Source organism: Nipponia nippon, unplaced genomic scaffold, assembly GCF_047370975.1.
Source record: "Nipponia nippon isolate SJK-2023a ecotype South Korea unplaced genomic scaffold, ASM4737097v1 scaffold_28, whole genome shotgun sequence".
NCBI lineage: Eukaryota > Metazoa > Chordata > Aves > Pelecaniformes > Threskiornithidae > Nipponia > Nipponia nippon.
This window is the reverse complement of record NW_028262345.1, coordinates 6,019,473-6,037,129: the sequence shown is the minus strand read 5'-3', so window position 1 is coordinate 6,037,129 and position 17,657 is coordinate 6,019,473. Positions and strand designations below refer to the sequence as shown.

The 17,657-nt window shown below is 45.1% G+C and overlaps 3 protein-coding genes across 7 annotated transcripts in view; 1 reads left to right on the top strand and 2 right to left on the bottom strand.

The window, feature by feature from the left end:
• The first annotated feature begins 15 nt into the window (after positions 1-15).
• Positions 16-2,790, top strand: PIH1D2 (PIH1 domain containing 2). Of its 2 annotated transcripts, XM_087763574.1 has the most exons (5): positions 16-289; positions 416-539; positions 1,037-1,282; positions 1,851-2,116; positions 2,233-2,790. In XM_087763574.1, the coding sequence occupies exons 1-5, from the start codon at positions 128-130 to the stop codon at positions 2,377-2,379; spliced, it is 945 nt and encodes a 314-aa protein (XP_087619700.1). In that variant the 5' UTR covers positions 16-127; the 3' UTR covers positions 2,380-2,790. The 2 variants fall into 2 exon arrangements, with proteins under 2 accessions (XP_087619700.1, XP_087619699.1); XM_087763573.1 differs by having other exon boundaries at positions 16-539.
• Positions 2,482-13,183, bottom strand: DLAT (dihydrolipoamide S-acetyltransferase). The gene is made up of 14 exons (XM_009472289.2): positions 12,847-13,183; positions 12,184-12,285; positions 11,711-11,835; positions 11,438-11,594; positions 10,384-10,510; positions 9,822-10,009; positions 9,150-9,312; positions 8,857-8,924; positions 7,997-8,089; positions 7,796-7,903; positions 7,119-7,234; positions 6,673-6,835; positions 6,372-6,508; positions 2,482-5,527 (listed from the first exon to the last, which is right to left on the bottom strand). Exons 1-14 carry the CDS (start codon positions 13,090-13,092, stop codon positions 5,398-5,400), a joined length of 1,923 nt encoding a protein of 640 aa, XP_009470564.2. The 5' UTR covers positions 13,093-13,183; the 3' UTR covers positions 2,482-5,397.
• A 2,728-nt stretch (positions 13,184-15,911) lies between these two features.
• Positions 15,912-17,657, bottom strand: part of DIXDC1 (DIX domain containing 1) — a 38,646-nt gene continuing 36,900 nt past the window's right edge. For all 4 annotated transcript variants that reach the window (XM_087763486.1, XM_009472267.2, XM_087763487.1 and 1 more), the window contains one exon: positions 15,912-17,467. In XM_087763486.1, the coding sequence (XP_087619612.1) occupies positions 17,387-17,467 (81 nt within the window). In that variant the 3' untranslated portion in view covers positions 15,912-17,386. The remainder of the gene's footprint in view (positions 17,468-17,657) is intronic.

The following is a 17,657-nucleotide window of genomic DNA, read 5'->3' as shown; positions in this document are numbered from 1 at the left end:
GGCGGACGCGGGGAGGGAGGGCGATGGCGGGACCGGAACGCGCGGAAGCGGGAGGGGGACGGGGAAGGCGGGCGGACCCGCAGAGCGCGGCCCTTCCGGTTGCCGTCGCTACGCGACGGCGGTAGCCATGGCGGGCGCGGCGCTGGCCGCGCAGCTCTGGTCGCTGCTGGACGAGATGGCGGAGAACGAGCCCCAGGCCTACCGCCGGCTCCTGCGGCAGCAGCGCGCCGAGGCCGAGCGGCTCTGCGCCCCGCCGGAGCCTCACCTCTGCCTGCGGGCCCGTCCCGCGGTGGGTGCGCGGGGTTTGGGGCTCGACCCTCCTGCTGGGGCGCCGGGAGCGGGTAGGAGGGCGACTGCGGGGCCGGAGCGGGGGCAGCGCGGGCGGGGCGCTCAGCCGCGGCTCGGTCTCTTGCAGGGCGTTGTCGGGAGGCCGCTGTTCATCAACGTCTGCAGCTGGAAGAGGGTCCCGGCGCCCAAGGCCCCCGCCGACCCCATACCTGTCAGTGCGGGGCCGCTTCAAGAAGTATCTGGCGAAGGAGGTACGTCCCGAAAGAGCCGCGCCTCTCCCCACATGCATTTCTTCCTGCAGTGGTGCATTGCATGGCAATCACACGCAGATTCTCGCTGCGACAGAGGGTGGTGCTGTGCCGTGGCCAGCTCTTTGCTCGGGGTGGGGGCGGCGAGGCAAGGATGCGACAGGCGTCTCTCAACAGGGATTCTAAATGAGTCCGTCCTTTTTGAAAAAAACTGAAGAAACGCAAAAATTGCACGCATAAAAATCCTGAAAAGTACTCAGGCACTAGGAGTCTCGTTGACTGCATATACTCACGTGGATTGTGTTCCCATGCTTCTCCTTGAACACTTGGACCGCAGGGTCAGCACGTGGAGAGGTGTCATCTCTAGACAAGTTTGATAGAATTAGCTCTCTGCCCAGAAGCCACAAATTCCTTTCCTTTGCTTTTAAATCAAGTGATTATAAAGAACACCAGCACATGGTTCCATAGCAACAATTCTGACACATAACTTACTTTTATAGACCTTTACAGCATTATAGATATTGCATATAATCCAGATGTTCTTCAGAGGGGAGAAGAAAGCCCAGAAAACATGGAACACTTGATCCTTTTGACACTTAAATTTGTTGAGGAACGATGCAACCTTATTCTTTCTTACTTGTACACCATTGAATCATTCAAATTGAAAGGAAGCCGGGAAACGATGCAGCAACGTCTGAAAGGAAGGCAGATGCCAACTCCACATCTCAGTCAGAGCACAAAGAAGGGTATGTACAGATCTGCTGTCACTTTTCTATGAGGACCTATCAGATTCCCCAACAAATTTGCTCAAGCCTCACCTCTCTAACCCCCAATTCTTGCCATAAGCATAAACCGAACGCTTCTCTCCAAGAATTCAGAATAAGGCAGTAGTATTCATACCAGACATCCGTTTAACCCTGCTGGCCTGTCTGCATTTTTAAATTTTTTAAAACACCTGTCTGGTGTTTTACAGTTGAGAAACTGTAGTGACACTGGAACAGCAAATTCCCTTTTTCCTATATCCACTAGACAGGGGAACTCTGCTAGGGTTTGATCCTTTGGGGTGCTAAGCGTCTTTTGCTTTAACCTCAGCAAAAGGTGTTGCTGCTGTAACTAGTAGTCTGGAAACAACAACTTTTAACCCATTGGCAATAAAACCAAGTCATGGGCGAAGGAGAAACTGCCAGTAACAGTCTTCAGCTGACAAAATTGCTAATTACAGTTAAAACTTTCATCATATATTTGTCAAGAGTCATAACATTACTGTTCTTAGTAACTGAGTGATATGTGTGAAAAACTTATTTTTCTTGAAAGAACTGACACTTGATCAGCTGCTACACACTATGGAGGCTGAGGACTGCAGCAATGCTCCTGTGTTGCTGAAGGAAGAAAGTGTGACACAGTCTAAAGTGCATCTGATAGAAGAAATTACCAGTACTGAAATGCCAGAGAAGCTAAGTACCCCAGTCTATGAAATTATCACAGTGAAGGATGCAAACAAGAAACCACTCAAAATTGAACTCAAAATTGAATTGCCTAAGGTTAGCTCTGTTTCTGAGTGCGATCTGAGAATTTCAAAGGTAAGATAGCAGAAAGAATAATCTTGTGTTTTCTGTCTAGTATCCAATTCCTAGAAAAGCTCACTGCTAATTTGTTGTCAAATAGTTAATCAAGTATTTTAATTTTCTTGGTTTAGGATGACATCATCATTGAAGTCCCTGAAAAATACAAATTACAACTAGATCTGCCAGAAGTGGTGGATGAAGAAACAACTACAGCAGTATTTCACAAAGGAAAACGAGTATTGTTTATCACAATGCCAGTTGCCAAGCCAGATCCTTAAAGACTGCATTCTGTCCAGTTCATGTTCAGATGACAGAACAAAACAAAAGCCCAGAATGAGAAAAGCCCAGAATGAGAATCCTAACTTTTAGATAGTGATGAGTTTGTTTGTGGTTTGGGTTTTTTTTTTTTTTTTATTGACCTCCTAATCTTCAGGGGTGAATACCTCAAATGCCTTTAGAAGATGCATGTAGGAAAGGAAGTCTGGAGGAATAGTAGCACCACTAAACTTAGGAAAAAAATAAGTAAAGATTATAAATATTCAAGGAATACTTGAATATGTTAACAGCTGTAGTAAAGAATCATAAATGCATACATGCTTTACTAAATCATTCATTTTGCCTTAAGGTACAGCAGTAACAGTTCTGAAGTCTTTTTGCTAAATAAAGTGATTACTGGATTCACATGGTTAGAGCAGTTCTCACATGTATTTAATGCTGGAACAACCAGCAGAGGTGTGTCATACGCAGTTCCACAAGTTGCCCTGCACACTGTTGCTGTTCTCTTTACAACAATCCCAGCTAATCTTAACTGGAATAGGCTTTGTAGTCTTTTCAGTCACTGAACGCGCTTGACCTCACTTCTTACCGGTTTGGTAATCTCTGAATGAGACCATAAAACAACAGACCTATTCTGTACTATTCAAAACAGCATATAGAGATTCAAAGCTCAGGACCGCTTAGTGTGTGAAGCTAGCGACCAAAAACAGTCTTGGAGCACTTCAACTAGGAAAACTATCTGCATTAGTTTACACTAATACACAGAACAAAAAGTAATACAAAGCAACACAAAACAACTTCAAGGATTACTAAGCATTACTAGAATTAATTGGGAAAGGAACAAACAAAAGTTTAAGTGATCTTAGTTTCATGACCGATTTGGTAGTATGTCATTCTTACAGCTTCTACGACACATTTGCACTACAACCGTGGTTCTGTACCGATATTCATCGGATCAGAAATGGAAACAGACAAACTGGTTTTGAGCTGCAACTTTAAAATACAGGCTTACAAAAGAGCAGTAACTCCTAGCTTTCCCCCTTCTTTGCTTCAAAGCAACTTAAAAGGCGGCACTGAAATCCTGTTCAGCGGTTATAGTTGCAAGTTCAAACTGAAACTCTATCACTGCATGAGCTGAGCTGGCAAGTAGTACCACTAGTCACTATTAGCACTCCAAGCACACACACTGGATAGGATTTTTTGAGTTGCAAGTGTTCCAGTCTGACGGTCATTCAGAGAGCATTTCCAGAGGATAAACTATTTAGTGTTCTTACTGTAGGAAGGAAGTGAAAGGTCTCTGTAGCCAGAATTTGAGGTTCTGGTGAACACTGCAGCAAGGAAGCCAGGAAGATTAAAGTTCACTGCTGCATGACAGTAATAAAGCATGTATTATTTTGGAACATTTGTGATTACAATTTAAGGTTAATAGGGTGAGTTTCACTATCAGACTGAAAGGCTAGACAGCTCTGTGCTATAGCAGTACAGTAAGCCACACATGACTGAATAGAAAAGCACTGGAACGTGTTTTAGTAGTTGTCAATTCCAAACATTTAATAGAACGTAGGTTCGCTAGAGCAAGTCTGGAACCCAGATATTTTAGATCATTAAAGAAAAAACAAAACCTTAATGCACTTTTTTGCTTAAGCCAGGCATGAAAACCAGGTATTGCAGCGACCAGACATTAAATAGTTCCCACAAAAATATTTAATTTCCACAGTATTTTCTTTCAATATCTTTAGTGAATTTTGCAGAACTTTACAGGAGACAGTACTTAATGCAATATACACAACAACAGATCAGCTTTAACTTTTTCTTTTGTTTAAACTTCGCCCCCCTATTTAATTCTCCTGGTCACTTTGCAGTTACTACACAGTCATCCTTTTTACATTAACATTTCCATGTGGAAAGTGGAATTTAAGAGTGTTCAGCACTGCACCCCTTTCAGGGTACAGCGACTGGGGTAACTGGACACAAGTCCAACGAACTATTGAAGCATTTTACATACAATATATACATGGAGAGCACATTCTGCAGCTTACTGAGGCTGGGACAACATAGACAATTCAGGGAAGATCTGCAGTACCAGTGACTAACTCAGAGCTTCCTATGTTAGAATGCCTGGAAAAAAAAATTCCAAACCTTCGAGTCACCACATGATTAATATCCACTGATGGGATTATTAGCATGTGTGATTTGCCTATATTGGGTTCCAACACACAGATTCCCTTGGACATTCTGCAAAACAGTTACTTCCATGGCATCATAGTCTGATATTAACTTAGCAAGAGGAATAGCAATTAAAGAGTTTTCATACAAAAAGCACACGTAAGTGAAAGTCCATGAGAAGACAGCACATTCCCTGTGGTATCTGAGAGCTGTGACCCCACAGGTATCAGTGCTCTTTCACCTTACTTTAAAGTGCTCAAAAGGGATCACGTAGCTGAGAAGGTCCAGACCAGTGCCAAATTCCAAGAGAGATTTGGAATGCTAGCACTTGGCCTTTGAGAAACTATTCCCAGGCACTTCAGTCCCTTAGTGCATCTGTCATACCCGCCCACCCCAGCAGGAGAACAGGATAATAAGGGAATTCACCTTCTACTAACTTGTATGTTTCAGTTACCATCTCATCTGAACTCCTGTGAAAAGATGTTTATAATTCAAATTTCTGAGAACACTGAGGTCATGAAATTGTTTGGTATGCACCCCCCTGTTCACCCTAGTTTAGAAGCAGATGGCAGTATGCAATACTGCCTGGATCATTTTTAAATCTGGGATGCTTAACTCTGTTTTGGAAGAGTTTGCAAGATAACTAACTGTATAAAAATACAGTATAGCTGTAATATTGCTCTGAAAAGCACTTCTGCAAACTTTTTCTGTACAGACTGGTAATAACATTACCAGATAATATAATACATATTTAAAATAAAAAAGGAACTCTTAATAAGTCTGACACTAAAGTCTAAATAGCTTGTTTAAAACAAAACAGTGTGACCCAGGAATATTTTGCTTGTATGGTTAAATTATAGCAGCATGGTTACTGGCTTTTCAAGGAAATTCTTGAATTCAGCAAGCCACTGTGCTCCCACTGCTCCGTCTACAACACGATGGTCACAGCTAAGTGTAACGGACATCACACTGGCCACATCAAATCTGGAGGGGAAAAAAAAAAAAAAAAAGAAAAAAAAAAAGAAAAATGAAGGTTAACACAATCCTCTGCAATTCAGTGCCAAGTCAGTACCACTAACAAAGCAAAAAAGCTTTTATCAGAGAACCAGCAACAGCAGTTGGTGCTTGGTAACAGATATTTCTCCCTGTGGACTTCTAAAAAAGATTACATTGGAGCGCAGATCATATTCATTCCTCCTCTACAATTAAGAAACACATTTGTATGTTCCCTTTAGGACAGGAAGCTCATCTTTCTTTGTATCACAATAACAGCCCCACACGATCAAAGAAAAAGAGCCATTTCACCCAGTAACCTCCACTTTCCCCATGTGTCAGTGACAGATACGTAGGACCGTTAACAAGTTTAAATAATGCTAAACATTCACCCGGGTCTATGCTAGTTCAAGCTCCAAGCAAGGTTATATTATATACAGGACACTTGAATTATAATCCATCCCTTAGGTTTTCCTTAAATGCAAATTTAAGCAAGTTGTTAAGGAGGAACAAGTGCCTAAACTGCTGTGGATCCCAGACTTTTCCAGAGCTCAACTCTACCCCTCAAAGAAAGAAACAGCCTTTCCTTAACTTGCAAAGAAGTTGCAAGAATAAATGTATGGCAGATCGTTCATCAGTTACTGCATGTCTCTAACACCTGTGTGATCCTTTTATACAAGATCTCACTGTACTTCAGAAGGTACTGAAAGCAGTATGTCAACAATTAGTTTTATTTTTTTAAAATCATAATCTAATGGAAGTGCTAGAAAACTAGCCATTATTTCAACATTTCAATTCAGAAGCTCAGTATATGCAGAATCAGATGAATACTTACCCTTTCTCATTATCAGCTGGCACTAGCCTTTTCTCTGAGGAACCAACTGCAAGGATGCAGGCTTGAGGTGGATTGATTATGGCAGAGAAATTCTTAATCCCATACATTCCTAAATTGGAAATTGTGAAAGTACCACCCTACAAGAAAGAAAAACATTCATAGTCAAGTTCACAAAAGCTGTTTCATGTGGAATATTAATGAACATGGCTGAAACATCACAAAATAGGCTTTGCTCATTCTGAACAGAGCTTCTGAACAGAAGTCAAGGGCAGCAATGTTTACAGCAATCCGAGTTTCTCACCTGGAATTCATGAGGCTGAAGTTTACCTTCTCGGGCTTTAGTTGCCAAAGAAACCACATCCTTACTAATGGAAGCCAGGCCCTTTATATGTGCATTAAACACAATAGGAGTTATAAGCCCTGCAGGAGTACTAACTGCAACGCTAACATCCACTACGTGGTTTCTGCAAGACACAAAGGTGATGCCAGTTACTCTAGCAAGATAACAGAGAAAAAAATTTTCAAAACTGTTCAGGCAAGTCTAAATTAATATTAATTTTGCAACAATTATTCCACCTTGCACACTAGCCTTAAATGCAAGGTTCTTAGCACTTTAACCAAAGCCCCTCAACCTTTGCATTATACCTGTTCCCCTCCCTCGAAATCCCAGCAGAAGGTCTGCTATTTTGCCATGAACTCTCTACTGAACAAAGAAAGTTTCTGGCTTCGACCGTACCATAAACTTACTGCCTAATAACTGTGTCCATCCATGAAGAATTTGCCTCAGGCACCTTCAAGCATGCCAGAGCAGCAGCTTTAATTATGAAGTCATTGACAGAAAGTTTAATGTTATCCGAGACCTCCTGTAAATAAAGAGATTTGAGGCATCAGTTTGTCTCTTACACATTACCTCAGTTAACTTGGATAGTCAGTGCCATGCAGCCTTGTTTAGAGAAAATGTTAGAAAACAATCACACTACTTCTAAGCACTAATATTTGAACTGCCAAGATAATTTAGGAGGCAAATACATCTCCTTCATAATTTAAGAAGGTACAATCTTTTTTAATGTCTGTTTTTCCTCAAACTTGTCTTAGAGATATTATTTTGCTTAAATTTTCTACCCTTTTTACTCTTAAAAACCTTTTTTACCCTTTTGCCCTACTTTCCAGCTGGAAGAATTGAACAAGCACAGTACAAAGCAGCCCTCTTAGGGAAGTCAGATATCAGTGCACAGTACCTGGGTAAAAAGTCTCATTCTGTCACAGACAGTCCAGAACCAAGCCACAACAGGTAGAAAAAAAACACTGAAAAGACTATTTTTTCCAAGCTAAAATGGCATATCACCAAAAAGCAGGGTGGGCAAACCTGTGAGAGAATGCAGCTTTCCCCACACACACACTCTCACCATGCCTAAATGCTTTACCTGATTGAGTTCTTTCCTTAGCACCAGTACTTCTCCCATGTTTATATCAACAGAAAGGTAGTAGTGAGGTATTGTTTGTTTAGACTGCATCAACCGCTGAGCAATGACCTGTGGGTATACAACAGAAGCGATGAAAATAAATCAGTTTGGAAAATTCATGACTGCAAATAATGATCTCAGAAAGGAATAAAATCTTTTTACCCTCCGAATGTTGCTGATAGGGATATCTGTGAAGGTCCCCACTGGTGCTGCTGCAACTGCAGCAGCTGCAGGAACTGCCTCTACTGCTGGAGCCTGCAATCAGAGAAAGACAGCATAATCCACAACACTCTCCAAATATCAATTGTATAGAGTAATTCAGTATATAGGACAAGTGCTGAGGCTAAGTTGCCTCTTGCTTAAGAGCAGCAGGTACTTCTGCTTTCTAGCCTCACCTCTCCAGTACCCACTAGGTTCTTTGTAAGTCCTGTATTTGATTATTAAATGCAGTACTTGAGTGATTTAGAAATGCAACACTGATATACACTGCTATGAAGCTCCCAGAGTAGTAAGTCCTGCTAGATGGTTGTTTTACGTACAGCAGAGAGGTATGCTAGAGGGCAAACTGTACTCAGCCACATCCCTTCCAGCAGTACACAAAGCAGCACTTTCATCATCTCATATAAAAGACAAGCAATAGTAGAAGAACAGATTTGTGGCAACAATGACAGCAGGCTGTTGGTTCATAAGCCTGGCTTTCATTTTAATTGCCTCTTTTCAGCAATGTTAATTCAGTTGGGACTGGGCTCACCTCAATCTATAACAGTGCAGCAACCAAATGAAGGGTTGAGAGCACACAATTTTTTTTCCTCAGTGAAATACCAAAGGGACAAATAAAGGAAGAAAACTCTGTCCGTGTTTCTGACATGTTAAGCTTTACAACTTAACAGTCACCATAGCCCATACGGCATCATAACCCAACCAATCCAGCAATAACAGTTCCATAGAGTAAGTGCATTTCTGCAGAGCATTTCTATCACTATAATAAAATATCCATTCTTATAGATCTCGAGCCTACTCACTGGAGCAACCTTTGGCGGCACAAATGACTCCACATCTTTCTTTGTGATTCTACCATCTGGTCCAGTACCTAAAAGGGTCAAAGAAAAACATAAGAGGATTTCAATTATTTGCAACAGGGCATTGCTTCTAAACGTACCAGTTTTATTCAACACAGAGAAGTCACTTAACCTCTGGTGAGGACAGCTGCACAGTCAGGATGGTCCTGACAGGGAGAAAGAAAAGAATAGGCAAGTATGTACCTAGAGGGACAGACACTTGATAGTGCGAGCAAGGAGGTGGAAGGGAAACCTACCTTTTACTTGGGCAAGGTCAATTCCTTTTTCTGCTGCCATTTTCTTTGCCAGGGGACTAACCAGGATCCTTCCTTTCCGGGGAGGTGGCCCAGCTGTAGGGACTGCTGGAGTGGAAGGAACAGCAGGCTGGGGAGGAGGAGGAGCAGGAGGAGTTGCTACCACCTTAACAGAACAATCAAAGCTTCAGGATCATTCAGCAAAAGCTTTGAAGGCACAGCAAGAGAACAGGACCATCTAATTACCAGTAAAGAGAATAGCAAAAATAGTCACTAATCTGAAAGAGTTTTCAGATTCAGAGTTTTCCAGTGCCAGACATTAAATCAGAAACTTCCTGGGAAGGAAGCCAACTAAGCTGCTGAACTATACACCAAAAAGAGGTGAAATAAATAACTTGTGCTCCCAGTTTTCAAGGATGAGGTATTAAAACTGGCACAAGCAAGAGGCTGGAGAAGAGACTGTACTGAATGACTATCAGCTCCAATTTTGGAGGGCAAACTAGCGATCACTTCTTAGGTCACCTATCACCAACACATGTGTTAGCCTTGCATTCACAGAATCAAAAACATTATTGTTGGAGCCAGGGCTTCACACTGTCAAACCAGCAAAACAGTTCAGATCAGACCTCTTAATGGTCCCCATAACTTCTCTCACATGCTAAGAATGGTCCTTACTAGTGGAGGAGTAGGAGGAGGAGCTTGTGCCTTCATGTCAGTTACTGCAGTGTCTTGGTAGTCAGCAAAGGCTGGAATATCGGACTCTTTCTCCACAATGATGCAGAGAGCTGTTCCTAATGGCACATCTCTTGTTCCTTCAGGCACCAAGATTTTCGCCAAGTAGCCTTCCTCCTGCACTTCAAAGCCTGTAAGGGAAAGAAACAAAACTGGTGTGGTGCCTAATGCCGCTGAAGAGTTCCTCTAAATGCTGCTTCTAAAGTCGTTGGTAGCTAAAGCCCGGTCCTATATTTAGTGGGCAAGAGAATCCTTTTCAGCGTAACTAGTAGGGCAACATCTCCATGCACTGTACATTACTAAGAAGGATTGACGAAGAAACAGAAGTGTTTTTAGGAGCTCCGATGTTTAGCTCTCCAATGGAACAAGAAGTTAACAAAACTTGTTTTAGTTGCCCCACAGCTTCACGTCCTGAGCAGCTAGGAGAACAGTTGGCACAGAAGCTACTCTGGATCCTCCTCTTCTAGGGGCACCTCATCCATTCTTGGCTTTGGAGCTGACTCACCTATTGTGGCTTTATCTGTCTCAATTTCTGCCAGTAAGTCTCCCTCATTCAGTTTCTCCCCAACCTTCTTCTCCCATCTCTGCACTGTGCCCATTGTCATGGTAGGTGACAGGGCAGGGAGAGTGACCTGTGAAGCCAGAGAATACAAGAGAATCAGTACTTGCTATCTGCAAGGCTAAAAGGAAGACTGAAGCAAGTCACTTGTCTGTGACAACCAGGTTTGGCCTCTTTAAAACCTATACAGACTTGTCTTCCAATAAGCACTCAAAGATGCTGTAGGTTTGCACACTCATATTGCTGTGCAACAAATAGAGCACATGTGAGAACAGCTTCAGAGCAAAACTGGACAGATGAGGTAAGCAGTGGGAAGTACGCAAATTTAGTAGCTAAAACACAAGTCAGATTAAGAAGCCTTTAATTAATTCTTTGTTCAATTACTTATTTTGTGTAACATCTCAGACAAATCAGTTCCACCACATATCGTCTGTGGAATGAGGTTTAATATTTCAAATTTTCTTTTTCAAAGGAATGTCACAAAAATACCCTGCTACAAAGTACTCAAGCACAACAACAGTGGATGTACACTTCAATATCTAAGCAAGGTAAAAAGATTATCCACAAATACAACTTATTATTAGTCACCCACAAACACATCTGGTGTGTTCATCAGAGTATCACAGACTTGTGTTTGGCTCTGAGATGTAAGCAGGGCCTTCAGAGCTTATTCACACTTAGCACAAGGTCTTTTTATACCACAACTGTCCAAATAATGCAAATGTAGCAGGTTTTTCTAGACTGCATAACAATCCTGGAGAGACAAGTCTCTCCTTTACTAGCAGCTGGGATGCTAAAATAATTTTCTGAAAAAAGCTTTCTGGGACCTTCCCAAACACCTGCTTTAAACATGCAGCAATTCAAGTGGCACACACTCCTCCAATTATAGCAAATAACTTCCCACTCCAGATAGCATTTATGACAAAATGCCCTGAAGCCAGCAAGCCAAAGACAGAAAAAGAGTGCAACAAGCCCTAAATCATCAGCAACACTCTCTTACCTGCATATGAGGAGGATAAGAGCTGCCAGGAGCCTGAGGAGAAAGCGGAGTTGGTGGTGAGGGAGCTGCAGCTTGAGGGGGAGGCACTGATGCTGCAGGGGGGGCAGACGCTGCAGAATCTAGAGTATAATTTTTAAAGGCATCAATATATTCAGGCCTAGAAGAAAACAGAACCGCAAAACCAGTCAGATGACCGTCTCTAAGCCTTTCACACAAGGCACCCAAGAAGCCCCAAGAGAGAAAATTCAACTCAAGGGTTAGCAAAATACATACTTTTCTACTGTGATACATATTATGGCCCCAATGGGAACATCTCTTGTTCCTTCTGGCACCAGGATCTTGGCCAAGTAGCATTCCTCCAAGCTCTCAAAGCCAACTGTTGCTTTGTCTGTCTCCACCTTTGAGAGAGAACAGGGTATCAGTATGACAATGGAAAAGACCAGTAAGTTCAGAGCCTTCCAGTCTGATAGTGTAGGGTCACAACACACACAGTTCTGGAGACATCACCCTGTAGCACCAGCTCTAGGAAAGTATGCTCTCAAACGGGTTAAGTGCTGCTCCTGCTCAGAAAGAGGAGAAGCAGCAACCAGCTCTAAAAGGCTGTTAGTCACTTGTTCCCAACAACATCTGTTGGGATCTGTGATCTTGAACCCAAGATCTGTGTTCAAGTGAGGGCAACCAGGGATAGAACCCAGGATACACATGCAGCTCATCAGAAATGCAGCACAGCCTGTGTCCCAGGATACCTCTGCTATGAGCTCCCCTTCACCGATCTTGTCACCCTCCTTCTTCTCCCAGCGCGCAATGGTGCCCATCTGCATCGTGGGGGACAGAGCTGGCAAGGCCACCTGTGAGGAACAGGGCAGTGTTACAACCCAGACAGCCCTGACAGAAAGAACCCCACGCACAGGGCGGAGACGGATCCTCAGCACAGGCTGGGACAGGGGAGGCACAAAGGAGAGCCTTTATGCAAATACCCAGCAGGTCAGGACTGCCTCCAACCTGCTGGTAAGACCCCTGAGCAAACCGACAGTGGGGTGCTGAGATGGGGCTGACTAAGAAAGGGAGAAGCTATGCCAGGGGACCAGAAGAGGTACAGGGAAAAAGGAGTAGTGGTGAAGGAGATGGTACCCGATGACGGTACAGGGATTTGGGGCAGGGTGGCAGCAAAGGTATGAGAACCGCAGGAGTGGGGAGAAAAGAACTGCAGTTCCCCGGAGCAAACTGAGCTGCCCAGCGAGGGGAAGCAAGACCCCAAGGCAGAAAGAGAAGGGGCTGCCCCCGAGGCAGCGGGGGGACGTGAGCCTGTCCTCTGGGGGCCCCCGGTGGCTACAGGGGCACGAACACCAGGGGGTATGGGGGGCACCCAGGCTGCCCGGGATGGGGTGGGGTGGGGGGGAGCCTCTCACCTTCTGGTGTGCCGGGAGACTGCAGCAGCGGCACGGGACGAGCCGAGGCCAGGCAGGAGGCAGCAGGAGCCCGCCAGGCCGGTGCACGGGGCCGCCCCACGCTGGGCCGCGGCCCAGCGGCACGGCCCCGACGCCCACCGCCGCGCCGCGGCCGGCCCCAACGGCACCGAGCGCTCGGCAGCTCCGCACCAGACCGGGAGCTCCCGCCGCGCCCCGGGCTACGCGTCGCGCCAAGACCCGCCACATGCTGGAGCCGGAGCCGCAGCCCCGCCGCCGCCGCTCGGTGACCTCCTCCGTCCGGGCAGGGCGCCGCACGGCCCCGCACGACACTGCCGCGCTGCCGTAAACCGCGGCGGGCTGGACGGCGGGGCGGGATCGCTCCGTAATGGCGTCGCGGGGGCTGCGAGGCCGCACTGCGCAGCGGCGGGACGGCCTGGGGGTGCGCGGGGGCTGCGGCGGCCGTGGAGCCCAGCCCAGGCAGGGGAGGCTGCCTGGGGGCTGTCCCTGTCGGCCCCGAGGCCGCAGCGCGCACCGGGCCCGGCGTGCCGCCGCGGAGGGCAGAGCTGCCGGAGGCCCCGTGGGGCGCTCGGGAGACACGCGTGTCCCTGCCCCCCGTAATGCTGCACGGCGGCACGGCCCAGCGCTTCAGCAGCCTCGCCGCCCCAGGAGGGCGTAGAGAAACCTGGATGGTAGAGGCTGCAGCCCCGCGGTGCACGCCGGTGGCGGGAGCGCGCCCAGCAGTGAGAAAAGGGGGCGGTAGCCAAAGCTGTACCTCGTACCTTCGCACAACACCCACCCAAAATGGCAACAGGCCCTCTGGCATGCTCCTCGTTGCTATCCCACGGCCTAGATTTTAGCAAGACGCCAGTTCTCTCTGGGGACACACGAATCCAGAAGCCGCTCTGTGCAGTGGCTGTGATGATGGCTCCTGCCCGGGGTTCAGCAGCAGTGCTTCCCCCAACCACGGGCTTCCCCTACGCTTCAAAAGCAACGGTGTTTTGTCAAGGGCCAAGGGCTTAAATGCAGTAAAAACCCCATCGCAGGCATTACTGCTGTTTCAGCCATGCTAAATGATTTAGGAGTATAGCATACAAGGCCTTGACTGAGCTCAGCCAGTTGCAGCAGTTTACACAACTTTGGGGGGTGAAAACAACAAAATTTGCTATCACCAAAGCAGCAGTGTTTCAACTTTGCATTGTTCATGCCAATTTTAAAAGTAAATGTAAATTTCACTAACACTCTCAGCCTGCTCTTTAGGGCATGTGATTCTAAGTTTGCTAATCTCGCAAGTCTCAGAAAATACATGCTTTCCTAAAACATTGTGGAAAAGTGATAGAAAAGGTTTTTTCCTCCAGGACCAATGGGAGGCTAACCTTAAGCACTCCAAATGATTTATGCACTGTATCCCTATCTGTGCCTTCTCATTTCAAAGCCATCTTCCCCTTCAGCACTGAACAGACTCAGTTTGCAAACCCCATTTTATTGAGATAACTGCTTGGTCCACTAATCCAAGGTTTACCAGTCAGGTATGTCTGGTCTAGATGTACAGATAAAGCTTCACTTTCCTAGAGAACGGGCTTTAGAATAACTGCCTTTTCTAAGTGATGAATGCAAAAATCAGAGTTTCTACGAAAATATAATTTTACACATAGCATGTGTGTTACATAAGCAAGTTACAAGTATAGGAATAGGAAAGTAACTTTGAAGAGAGTTGGACAGAAATAAACAGATTCAAAACAGTGAAAAATACAAGTCCTGGGTATGATATTAAGAGTGCATCCCCAGAATAAATCCTCTGAAGTCCATGTTATAGCAGTGCCAAACTGATTTAAAACCAACATCTTTTGCTTTTATCAGAGAGAAACATCCGGCCAATGGCTTTTTCTACCTGATACCTCTTATCCCCATGCCTAATATTCCTTACCTCCTCCAGACCCCTTTCTGTCAATCATGCAAAGGTAAAAAGTCTGAAGGCTGCAGCGTCAATACAGAAATAAAGCTGAACCCAAACTGTGCATGGGATACAGCTTATCAGAGCAGCAGTCCTTCAGCTTCAGTGACAGCAATCCCAGCAATTCTATCTTTGCTATCGCAGAGGGGAGCTGCATATAGGAACCCAAGAACAGAGCACTGCTATCAGTTCTGTCTCAGGGGATGTCTTCTTTTGTCCTAGCTTACATGTGATGTTAACATGGGTGAAAGGTACATGACTGCCAGCCCCAAAAAGCAAGCCTTTTGTCTTGCTCCTTCTTAAATAGAGCCCATTGTTGCTCTGGAGAGCATGTACCTGAACTGATCTAAGAATAAGCATAGGCTGTCTCCTGTATCAGCTAACAACTATTTTCTTCATAGGAAAACCAGATAGCTATGAGCAAGGCTGGATTGAAGCCTTATCCATTAGAAGCTCTGATCATATTAACAGCCACCTGTGTCTTCAGTGCTCCAAAACCAAACTGCTCATCTTTGAGTAGCAGAGAGGGATATGGAACTGGCAACTACAGACCTTGAAAACTGTCTTAATTTTCTCCATAAATTCTAGCCTGGGTGCATGGCTCTTGCTAAAATAAAATTGATGAGTAAAACCTGAAGAAGCACACACTTGAGAAAAATTTGCAATTCAAATACAATTGATTTCAGTATAACAACCCCATGCTCTCTTTACCAACCCACTAGAGATCATGCAACAGAGAAACTATTTCCAGGGAGGAAGAAAATCTTTGTTTCTTTTCCAGAAGAGCTGTATTCCCCACCCGCAGCCCACTGATGAGCTTGTTCATTGATGAACTTTCCTACTGCTGTCTGTAAGGAGAAAGTCACCATAACAAATTGTCCAGAACAGGAGGCATGTTGTGTTGTGCCAATGTGGCACAGAGCCACATAAGAGCCTTGAGCTACTTCCTGGACAGTGAAGTAGTGAGAAAATAAATAGTATTGTTGCTGTGTATTAAAGCTGGCAAAAATATAAAACCCAGTAGGAACTAGTTGGATTTCCATAGTAAAATAAAGTTATGAGCCCAGTGTTGTGTTAACAGGAGACGATACAAAACATCTCAGCATCCACTAGAAAATGAGTAAAACAGTATAACGCGTGCAGAAATATACAGAAAGCACTTGCACTAGTATAAAAATATCCACAGTCCTCAAACAAATGTAAACTGGTACAAAATAATTCCAAGAACAGGAACATGTTTACAAAAGCACATGTTAATATAAAACAGTAAAACCAGGTTCACCCGTTCCCAGCCTCATGCACAGCATAGACACACAGGTAGTCCACGGGAGGGCCACATGTACCGAGAATGAGCAGAGCCTTGACTTGCCATTTGACCTTCTACGTCAACAGTGTCTGCTGCACATCACAGCCAGCTTTCTGGAAGTACAGCTGACCAGCAGCAGAAGGGCAGAGACAGGCAACAGAGAAACAAACAACCCCCCCCCCAAAAAAAAAAAAAAAAAACCAAACCCAAAGACCCACCCTGAGGGATTTTAGGACTTGTTCTTTCCCAACTGGTCATTTATTTCCCGATCCTTCAGGCACCCCAGGAGCAGGCATACCAGGGAACTGGTGGTGTAACTGATGGCGTTTATCATACTGGTGTGGATAAGTGGTGGCCCTGGCAGCAAGTGGACAGCAGCACAGAGTGATGCCTGTGCACAGGAGGTGACAAACTGTCTGTCTTGCTGAAAGAGGAGAGGGCAGGAGCGCAGGGAAAGAGGCTCAACAAGGAGAGGGGTTAGAAGTACCTCAGGGAAGCAGCTGATTCTAGCTCCCCCACAAATGAAATTCTTCAGCAAATAAGCAAGCACCAAGATCCCACGGTCCCCATGGCAACAAAGCAAACCCAGAGGGCCTCAGAAGTGAGTACAGCTTTGGAGAGCAAATGGGATAAGCAGGGCTAGGAAATGGAAGCCTGAGTTTGAGAGAAAGGGAGCTTTGCCAAGCTGGTGATCTTTGTTTTAGACCACGCGTAAAACCTCCAGATGACACTTCCCTCCCAAGGTCAGATTTCTATACTGTCATTCTGGAATGTCCAGAAAGTTCACTCTGCTCCTGCAGCACGTGTAAGTCCAGGACCAAAGTTCATCAAACCTTCAGCTCGCATAATCTAGCGGCTTCTTCCAACTCATGAAGGCAAAGCTTCACATTTTTGCCATCAGTGCAGATTTATGTAATACCATGTACAAGAAATCAGACTTGAAATGCCCAGATCACAGTCTGCAGCACATATTGCAGGAATGGAGGAGCAGGGGAAGGGAGCAATGCATCATTAAGGCCTTCAGGGTTTAGTTGACAGGACAAAGCAAGGTGTTTCTTTCCCACAGACCTGTCATTTCAGTCTCAGAACACTGTCTGCATTTGGCCATGGAGAGTCAGATGCCAGGCGTCCATGCACACAACATGCATTACCCGTTGTTTGCAGAGAAGCCCTCTTTTTTGGCAGCTTGAATTGGACTCCTTCCAGCATACATGCTTTTTGGTCATTCTTTGAGCTCAGCAGCCAGTTACAGGTTTCCATAGTGACAAGACTTAAAAGCTTGATTAATTCTCCCCATGGTCTTCTTCCACCCAGGCCACAATTTTCCCCTCCCAACCAGGAATGATGTCATCATCATGGAATACCTACAAAAAAGGGAGTCCAGTCATGCCTGGAGTCTGGACACGACTCTTCTACAGTGTGAGTAGCATAAACAGCAGGCATCAAGTCAGACATCCTAGCTCAGATTTCACTACACAGCCCAGACAACATGTACCTCATCCATCATTCGCATATCTGAGTAATCTTTTCAGGTTTTAGGTAAAAAAAACAGAT

Bases quoted from the DNA above. Each gene is read 5' to 3' on its own strand.
- PIH1D2 (XM_087763573.1), top strand. From the start codon at position 128: ATGGCGGGCGCGGCGCTGGCCGCGCAGCTCTGGTCGCTGCTGGACGAG. The intron at 1,283-1,850 runs GTATGTACAGAT...TTTTCTTGAAAG, and splicing joins CAGTCAGAGCACAAAGAAGG to AACTGACACTTGATCAGCTG. The intron at 2,117-2,232 runs GTAAGATAGCAG...TTCTTGGTTTAG, and splicing joins GCGATCTGAGAATTTCAAAG to GATGACATCATCATTGAAGT.
- DLAT (XM_009472289.2), bottom strand. From the start codon at position 13,092: ATGTGGCGGGTCTTGGCGCGACGCGTAGCCCGGGGCGCGGCGGGAGCT. The intron at 10,010-10,383 runs GTGAGTCAGCTC...TTTCCCTTACAG, and splicing joins GACAGATAAAGCCACAATAG to GCTTTGAAGTGCAGGAGGAA. The intron at 8,925-9,149 runs GTAGGTTTCCCT...TGACCCTTTTAG, and splicing joins TGACCTTGCCCAAGTAAAAG to GTACTGGACCAGATGGTAGA.